Source organism: Conger conger, chromosome 18, assembly GCF_963514075.1.
Source record: "Conger conger chromosome 18, fConCon1.1, whole genome shotgun sequence".
In the NCBI taxonomy this organism is placed as follows: domain Eukaryota; kingdom Metazoa; phylum Chordata; class Actinopteri; order Anguilliformes; family Congridae; genus Conger; species Conger conger.
The window spans coordinates 25,927,691-25,937,690 of NC_083777.1; the positions used below are offsets into that span (position 1 = coordinate 25,927,691).

At 53.1% G+C, this 10,000-nt stretch overlaps 1 protein-coding gene across 1 annotated transcript in view; it reads left to right on the plus strand.

The window, feature by feature from the left end:
* camkmt (calmodulin-lysine N-methyltransferase) overlaps positions 1-8,351 on the plus strand; it is a 109,912-nt gene extending 101,561 nt beyond the window's left edge. The window contains 1 exon segment of the mRNA XM_061228235.1: positions 7,159-8,351. Coding sequence (XP_061084219.1) covers positions 7,159-7,254 — 96 coding nt within the window. The 3' untranslated portion in view covers positions 7,255-8,351.
* Positions 8,352-10,000: the final 1,649 nt, after the last annotated feature.

Genomic DNA, 10,000 nt, shown 5'->3' on the forward strand with positions numbered 1-10,000 from the left:
GCGGAATGGAGAGGCCTCTTGGCGGTCCTGTGGGTGGAGCCGAGGTTGCCACAACCCAGCCACAGCCCAGCCACAACCCAGCCACGACCCAGCAACAGCCCAGCCACAACCCAGCCATGACCCAGTCATGATCCAGCCACAACTCAGCCACAACTCAGCCACAACCCAGCAGTGCATCTGTGAGCGTGGCTCATTCCCAGCATCGCTTTCAGCCTGTGGGCTTTTCTGTGCTCGAACCCCACTTCCCACATCGCAGGGATTATTATTTTTATTTTATTTTCTGGTGTGTTTTCTCTTTCTCTTGCTGCATTCACGTGACTTCCATTCAGTTTTTACCGACAGGCCGGTGATACCATATCGGACCCATCAGAAAGTTCCCATGTTTCCTATTAGGAATTACTACTCTGCGGTTAACGTGACCCCATGAGACCCCACTCCCATGGTGCCAGTCTTCCATCTCCCCTCTCCTGCCCTCCGCTCTTTACCCATCTCTCTGCCAGCGTCTCCTCCAGTTACGCCGTGTTGTTCTGGAGCCTCCGCGCTCTGTTACAACTTGCCTCGAACTGAAAGCCCAGACAAAGGGCGGGCATTGTCTGCGCTGCTGGAAGAAGTTCAAATGAGCTTTCTTGATGGGCACTTCCTGTCTGGACAGGAAGTTGAAGGAAAGGTGAACCCCCCCCCCCCCCCCCCCGCCCATCAGAGCGGATTATAATGTGACAGCTTAAAATGGCAGATAAATTGTGGACGATCGTGGCGATAAAGGCGTGGCGTTAGCCCCCCCCAGGTGTTGAGCAGAGCAGGTTCTGGGCTTGTCTGCGGACCGCAGGGCGCGGGGGGGGGGGGGATTTGGGGGTGTTTTTGGGAAGGGGGAGCGATGGGTGAGTGGCTCTCCTCGCCAGGCCTTCGGGGCAGCGGGTGGGGACACAATGACAGGACACCGGATACCTGTGGCTGAGTGCGGACATTTAGTGACACTTGTACAATAAAGTGCCACTTAGAGCCCATTAGGGGTCGGGATTAGCCGCCCGGCTTGGGTTTCCCTCCAATTACCGTCGCCTTCCCAGGTGTGTCCTGCAGGTGGGGGTCAGGGCCCTCCCCGGGTCAGCTGATCGGCAGGCCACGCCCACAGCCGGCGGGCAAGTCTCACATCTCGCCGGCCCCGCCCGCTCCCCGTCCTGGCCCAGCTCTCCGCAGCCAATCACGTGGTCAGTTGTTTTTGTAAAAGGGCCGTCGGGGCTGTTCAGTCGCACGGTTGTTTCTTATTGCGTATTCGTAATGAAAGGAGAACAGAAGGGTGTGGAGGGAGGAGGGGGACCCTCCTACAGCACTCCCTCCTCCTCCTCCTCCTCCTCATTGTGTGCCCCTGATGCACCTGAAGTCTGCGGGGCTCTTTGTCTGGGCCGGACCACCTACGGCGCCTCTGTGCCGAGGGGGGGGATAATGATGTCCTCGGAGCGGAGGAGAGGAGGGGGGGCGGCCTGAGTCAAGTGTCTCTCTGTCTGCATGCGTGAGATTACCCCGGGAGGGGCAGCAGAGGAGTCAGGGCACTGGGGCAGTTCTGTACCCCCCCCTCCCCCCCACACCACCACCACCACCACCTCCACCTCTGTTTCCTTTATGTCCACCCCTGCTCTCTCTCTGTTTGTCTCTCGCTCCTTCTCTCTGGCTCTCTCACAGTTTCACACGCACACACACACACACGCATCACACTCCTCACATGTCCTTGCATCCACTCTTTTGCTCGCAAAGAAACACTTCACTCCTTTCACTCTATTTTTACCTCTGTATTTTGCAGTCGAAGGCTCTGTCACACACACACACACACACACACACTACACACCACATACACACACACATACACTACACATCCATGTCGAATGCACACACAAATACACATGCAAACACACACACACACACACACACACTACACACCACAAATACACACACACACACATACATACACTACACACCCCATATTGAATGCACACACATACACATGCAAACACACACACATACTACGCACCCATATTGAATTCACACACAAATACATATGCAAGTTCACACACACAAGCTACAAACCCATATCAAATGAACACACAAATACACATGCAAGCACACACACACACACACACACACGTCAGCTGCTGCTGGCTGGCGAGTGTGGCGTGGGTTTGGGGGGTCGGGGTGGGGGTGGGGGCGGGGGTGGGGGCTGGTCTCCTTTTGGGAATGATGAAGGAACGGTAAAGGAAAGTTGAAGTGGCTTTAAAAGATGTGGAGCTGATGCATTCAGAGCCCTTATCTCCCACTGAACACCCACTCTGGGGATCTGTGGGGAGATCTGCAGCCCATCTGTTTGGATTGAGAACATACGTAATGAACCAGAAGAGCCACGCCCAGCCCAGTATACCACACCACACTGGTCACACAGCCTGGGCACACACACTACACACATGCTCACACACACACTACACACACACTCACACACACACTACACACACTACACACACACTACACACACTACACACACACACACACACTACACACATGCTCACATACACACTACACACATGCTCAAACACACACATACACGCTACACACATGCTCACACACACACTACACACATGCTCACATACACACTACACACACACACACACACTACACACACACACACACACTCACACACTACACACACACACACAACACACACTACACACTGCACACACACACACACACACACACACACACACGCTACACACATGCTCACATACACACTACACACACACTCACACACACACACACACACACACACACACACTACACACACACACTGACATACACACACATGCTCACATACACACTACACACACACACACACACACTACACACACTACTCACACATATACACACACACGCACACCCACACTACACACACACACACACTCACACACTCACATACACACAAAGACTCACATACACACAGGTAGTGGTGTTATGGGGGCAGTAGAACATGGCGGTATGGGGGGTAGGTAGTGGGGTGGTGTACGGGGCAGTAGAACATGGCGGTATGGGGGGTAGGTAGTGGGGTGGTGTAGGGGGCAGTAGAACATGGCGGTATGGGGGGTAGGTCGTGGGGTGGTGTAGGGGGGCTGTAGAACATGGCGGTATGGGGGCAGTAGAACATGGCGGTATGGGGGGTAGGTAGTGGGGTGGTGTAGGGGGCAGTAGAACATGGTGGTATGGGGGGTAGATAGTGAGGTGGTGTAGGGGGCAGTAGAACATGGCGGTATGGGGGGGTAGGTAGTGGGGTGGTGTAGGGGGCAGTAGAACATGGTGGGTATGGGGGGTAGGTAGTGGGGTGGTGTAGGGGGCAGTAGAACATGGCGGTATGGGGGGTAGGTAGTGGGGTGGTGTAGGGGGCAGTAGAACATGGCGGTATGGGGGGGTAGGTAGTGGGGTGGTGTAGGGGGCAGTAGAACATGGCGGTATGGGGGGTAGGTAGTGGGGTGGTGTAGGGGGCAGTAGAACATGGTGGTATGGGGGGGTAGGTAGTGGGGTGGTGTAGGGGGGAGTAGAAAATGGCGGTATGGGGGGTAGGAGTGGGTATGAAAGCAGTGGGTGGCAGCGGGCCCTGCTGGCGCACCGGAGCCCCAGAGGTCCCGGTGCTTTTTGGCCCTCTCCCCTCCCCGTCCCCCTGTCTGGGCGAGCTCCCCAGCTCCAGCGAGGAGAGAGAGATGGCGGCATTTTCTTCTTTTTTTTTTTTTTTTCTTTTTTTTGTGCTTCCAAGACGGCATGTTATCCTCTTATCCGCGCTGTTGTGGAATAGAGCAGGACAGCTGGAGAACTGTAAGAAGCCTGATAATGCGCTATTTTCCGCTGGCCCGTCTTAATCTTGTTACACAAATGGTTGTGAGGGGAGTCATGAATTTTAATTTTGCCCCGGCGCATTAACCCCTTTATGCCCGCCCCTCTCCCAGCTGCCCGCATCACCTCCCCCCCTCTCTCACTCCCTCTATCCCTCCTTTCTTTTTGCCCACCCCCAGTCCTCCGACGGGGGACCCCCGGTCTTCGGCTGGTTCTGTCTCTCTCCCCCTCTCCCCCCTCCCCCCTCTCTCTCTCTCTCTCTTTCTCTGAGGAGTTACCTCTCCTCTCCCTGCAGCTCAGGGTGAACAGGGGAAGAGGAATAGGAAAGAAACGGGGGAAAGTGGCAATAAAATAAATGAGTTGGGGATTTGGCGGAGCCGCGATTAGGAGGAGCGGCGATTTGCCCAGTCACCCGTGAAGCTGATTAGCAGCCCGTGATCAGGAGGAACAGCTTTGCCTGTTAAACTTTTCACCTCCGCCAGTTTTTTTCTCTCACTCGCTTTCTCCTTTTCTCTCTCTCCATCTTTCTCTCCTGTTCTTCTTCGCTCTCTCCCTCTTTCTCTGTCCCTCTCTCCTCCCCTCTCTCCCTATCTCCCTTTCTTCCCCTGTCCCTCTCCCTCTCTCTCTCTATCCCTCTCTCTTTCTCTCCTCCCTCCCTCCATCCCTCCCTCTCTCTCTCTCTCCCCCTCTCTCCCTCTCTCTCTGTCTCTCTCTCTCTCTTCCCCTCTCTCTCCTCCTTCCTCTCTCTCTCTTTCCCTCCTTCCCTCTCTCCCTCTCTCTCTTCCCCCTCTCTCTTTCTCTCCTCCCTCCCTCCTTCCCTCTCTCTCTCTCTCTTCCCCTCTCTCCCTCCCTCTCTCCCTCTCCCTCTCTCCCTCTCTCTCTCCCTCTCTCTCCCTCTCCCTCTCTCCCTCTCTCTCTCTCTCTCTCTTCCCCTCTCTCTCTCTCCCTCCCTCTCCCTCTCTCTCCCTCTCTCTCTCTCTCTCTCTCTCTCTCTCTCTCTTCCTTCCCCCCTCTCTCTCTCTCTCTCTTCCCCTCTCTCTCTCTCCCTCCCTCTCCCTCTCTTTCCCTCTCCCTCTCTCTCTCTCTCCCTCCCTCTCCCTCTCTTTCCCTCTCCCTCTCTCTCTCTCTCTCTCTCTCAGTGATTTGAATGAGAAAGCGCAGTGGCTGCAGTGGGCTTAGTGTTGGGCCGCTGGCCCCCTGATTAGGCAGGTCACGGGCTGACCCAGCGGTCAGCGTATGGAGGGGTGGGCAGGGAGATAAGACACATCAAGGGCACGGGGAGGACTCTTATCTCTCCTCTCAAAGGAGGGAGACGGAGAGAAGCCCATTTATTTATTTATTTTTCTTTTTTTGGGATATTGGCACATTTTCTGTGTGTGATGTCTTGGGCGGCTGAATGTGGCTTTGGGTGTGGTTGGGAGTGTGTGGGCGGAGCCTGGGCCTGACTGTGGGTGTGGTTGTGAGGGTGTGGGCGGAGCTGGGCCTGGCAGTGGGTGTGGTTGGGAGCGTGTGGGCGGAGCCTGGGCCTGGCCGTGGGTGTGGTTGGGAGGGTGTGGGCGGAGCCTGGGCCTGGCAGTGGGTGTGGGCGGGAGTGTGTGGGCGGAGCCTGGCAGCGGGTGTGGTCGGGAGCGTGTGGGCGGAGCCTGGCAGCGGGTGTGGTCGGGAGCGTGTGGGCGGAGCCTGGCAGTGGGTGTGGTCGGGAGCGCGTGGGCGGAGCCTGGCAGCGGGTGTGGTCGGGAGCGTGTGGGCGGAGGAGGGTGCAGCTGAGGCCCTGTCCGTGCGGGGCCCGGCAGCCAGAGGGGCCCGAGGAGACGTGTACTTGAGCTGTGACTCTGGCACTTGAGCTCAGTATTACAGGGTCTCACGCTGGGCGAGAGTGCCGGCTCTCTGCAGGCCTTTTATTCTCTTCACTTTCATCATTTCATTTTCCTCGCCCGTCTTTATTGATTGAAGGAGGTTACAGGATAGGATTCTGATTCCGCTGGCGGGCATTAATAAACATCGATCCTCCTGACCTGCTATTACAGTTGCCTGGTTACAGCGTGTAACCGGCCTGCGCGTCGCCATATTTCCGAGCCTCTGTGTTTTGCGTAGATAAATATGATGCTTCGCCCTCCTGACTCTGCACTGGCCCTTCTCACTGAGCTGATTGGCTGAGAGGAGGCGGGGCGCCGTGGCGATGCGTGGTCAGGTTTTTATCGGGTCAGTCCCGCCTCGCCTGCCTCTCAGAGCCTGTGGGACCGTGGCAGGGGTGGGGCTGTGTTGGCCCAAATGTTCTTGGGACAGTATCGCACACACCTTGCTGCTGTGTTGTGTTTACTGTTTGTGTTAGCTTAGTGTGTGCTTATTTCACTGTGTGTTAGCTTAGCATGTGTGTATGTCATTGTGTGTATTAGCTTTGTATGTATTTATCTCACTGTTTGTTAGCTTAATATGTGTTTTTATCACTGTCTGTTAGCTTAGCATGTGTTTTATCACTGTGTGCTAGCTTAGTAAGTGTTTATATAACTGTGTGTTAGCATAGCAAGTGTTTAGCTGGGGCGGCCTGTAGTGTAGTGGTTAAAGTAAATGACTGGTATATGCAAGGTCGGTGGTTCTAATCCTGGTGTAGCCACAATAAGATCCACACAGCCGTTGGGCCCTTGAGCAAGGCCCTTAACCCTGCATTGCTCCAGGGGAGGATTGTCTCCTGCTTAGTCTAATCAACTGTACGTCGCTCTGGATAAGAGCGTCTGCCAAATGCTAATAATGTAATGTAATGTTTATATCACTGTGTATTAGCTTAGCAAGTGTCGTTGTCACGGTGTGTTGGCTTAGCATGTGTGTATGTTACTGTGTGTTAACTTAGCATGTGTGTATGTTACTGTGTGTTAGCTCAGCATGTGTGTATGTTACTGTGTGTTAACTTAGCATGTGTGTGTTACTGTGTGTTAACTTAGCATGTGTGTATGTTACTGTGTGTTAACTTAGCATGTGTGTATGTTATTGTGTGTTAACTTAGCATGTGTGTATGTTACTGTGTGTTAACTTAGCATGTGTGTATGTTACTGTGTGTTAACTTAGCATGTGTGTATGTTACTGTGTGTTAACTTATCATGTGTGTATGTTACTGTGTGTTAACTTAGCATGTGTGTCTTACTGTGTGTTAGCTTAGCATGTGTGTATGTTACTGTGTGTTAACTTAGCATGTGTGTATGTTACTGTTTGTTAGCTCAGCATGTGTGTATGTTACTGTGCGTATGTTACTGTGTGTCAGGCCGGTCCCTCTCCTGACCCCCGGCTCTCTGTCCCTTCCAGCTGCAGCGTGGGGGGAAGGAGCTGTACGATGAGAACATCCATTACCCTCTCCTCCTGACTCTCACCCTGGGCCCCCCCGCCCCCGGCCCCCTCTGAAGACCCACACAGCTACCCAGGGACAACAGGGTACCCCCGACTTGCCAAACGCCTCAACCCCCCCCCCCCCCCATCACCCCACCCCGTGCAGACCAGGGTCTGTCTCACTGTGCCCCCTTCAGCTTTCCGCAGAAATGACACCAGTGTGCCAGGGATTGAGGAAATTGAGGAACATGTATTATTGTATTATTCTTTCTTGTATTATCAGGGGAAGGGGGGTGGAAGGGTGATTATGAGGTTATTGTCTTTTGTTACACTAATGTCTGCAGTATAATCCTGTCTCGCACACTTGCACTCACTCCCCACACTCGACTGTCGTGAAGCCTGACTGTGGCTGTTTAAAACCGGGCCCCACCCGGTCCCGTCCCGTCCCGCCCCGCCCGGTCCCGTCCCGTCCCGTCCCGTCCCGACCCGACCTCTTTACTGTTCCACGGAATAAAAACGTGCCATTTGAGAAAGGAGAGAACTTTGCGTCGCTCACGGAAGACCAAAGACCACCTGTCGCGTTCCCGTTCTGGAGAACTCCCGACAACAGGGCCGGGTGTCGTGTGATCAGGGTGGGCATCGTCAAAATCGGGGCGAGTGTGATTTTTACCACCGGGTCACACGCGTTAGTACTTCCTGTGTGCACAGGAAAGAGTGAAGCCTGGTAACAGAGAGAGGACCGGCTAGCCAGGTCCCTACCGTGCCTGCCCTGACCACACGCCCCTGCCTGCCCCACGGTATTAAACGGTTAAAAGGTGTTTACGTCTGACTCTCACTGTGTTATGGCCTCGCCGCCCTCCTCCGAGCCAATCTTCTCCCCCAAAATCCCTACACGGCGTCCATTTTGGGGGGTGAAAGCAACAAACAGACCTTCTGCACTGACTCCGCCCGAAACGTGTTTACAACGCGGCGCTCTACCTGTCCGACATTCGCCTCCAGCCAGTCCCTGTCCCGCCCAGAGATCGTACAAATCCTGTGCTCTTTTGTTTTCGTTTTTTTCTCTGCCGTGTATCGGACACAGTCTCACACGTGTGATTTTATGAACAGTTATTGTTTTACACGGATGCATCAGGTGGTTCTACTGACTGTGAAATAAACAAGTTCTTGAATTAGCACGGCCTCTGGTGTATTGATTTTTACCGGTGTGTAAATGCGAAAAGCCATGGAGCAGAAGTCGAGGAATAACAGAAACAGGAGTGAAAAAGAAAAGTTAGCTGTTTCTCGCTGTCTCGCGAACAATAACATTTCGTACAATAAAATGTTATTATCCTCCTGAGACCCTGTAGTATTTTTTTTAAAGAATTTTATTATTTTTTGACATAACACAAGTGTCTTAGACAAAAACATGAAATGCAGTGAAAATATTTGACAATATATTATTTCTTTTATTTGTATTGAATGTGGCGGCACGGATGGTGCAGTGGGTAGCACTGCCGCCTCACAGCAAGGAGGTCCTGGGTTCGAATCCCCGTCGGCCAGGGCCTCTCTGTGCGGAGTTTGCATGTTCTCCCCGTGTCTGCGTGGGTTTCCTCCGGGTACTCCGGTTTCCTCCCACAGTCCAAAGACATGCAGGTTAGGCTGATTGGAGAGTCTAAATTGCCCATAGGTATGAGTGTATGAGTGTATGAGTGTATGAGTGTGTGAGTGTATGAGTGTATGAGTGTGTGAGTGTGTGAGTGTGTGAGTGAATGGTGTGTGTGCCCTGCGATGGACTGGCGACCTGTCCAGGGTGTATTCCTGCCTTTCGCCCAATGTATGCTGGGATAGGCTCCAGCCCCCCTGCGACCCTGATCAGGATAAGCAGGTTCAGATAATGGATGGATGGATGGATGTATTGAATGTCCCTTTTTTGAATTGAATTGAATGGTACTTTTACTGTTGGTTTGAGCACAGTAGAATATATTGTTCTTGAAGACCAGAGTATCTTCACAAACGTACATGACCCCAACACCCCACCCACACACATTTTGTGCCAAACAACACCTACTCCTCCACGACTACACTGGAAATATGCCACAACCTCTCCTGCCTCATTGCTTTATTATAGTCGGGTTGTTGTAATGTCAAACAGGTAGTGACCTACATTCACATATTTTAAAGAGACAAAAATTACACTGTGTCCTTTTAAAGGTTTTCAGGCGACCCCATCCTGAAATCGACGGCCCAACATTGGGTCCCGACCCACAGTTTGGGAACCTCTGCTGTCATGTACTATAAACACAGCATTCTCACTCCTGTGCATTGCTATTATACCAGTGCTGATAAACAGTAGTGTATACAGGCTGTATATGGAGACTGAGAACAAGATCAGTGTAAAACATTTTTGAAACGGTAACTTTTCCGCGCACTGCGTCATGGCACTTCTGCAGATTTCTGCGGGGAACAGACGCACATACACTCCTCTGAAGCGAGTGCTTTTATCGCACGGCGTTCTGCTGCGTAAGTCGCGATGGAGAAGAGCGGGAGCTTAAAATGGCCGTCATGTAATGTGTTTGACTTTTACAGGTATGAGTCACGGGAAGACGCTTCACGCCCGGCTCGACAGGTAGACCTGCAGGTGTCTGATCTGCCAGTGGGGGGCGCTGGGGGGCGATGAGTCGCCCTGTCCCAGCCTACTGGAGCCCTCCTGGCCCCGGTGATGCTGGAGCAAGGCTCAGTCTGTGGGGCTCTTGTCTGCAGGCTGGTATGGGAAGCCTTTGCTTTAAAAATCCTGGAAAGTTACAGTGTTTTTGCCTTTGAATAGAGTATTCAGGCTTCATGC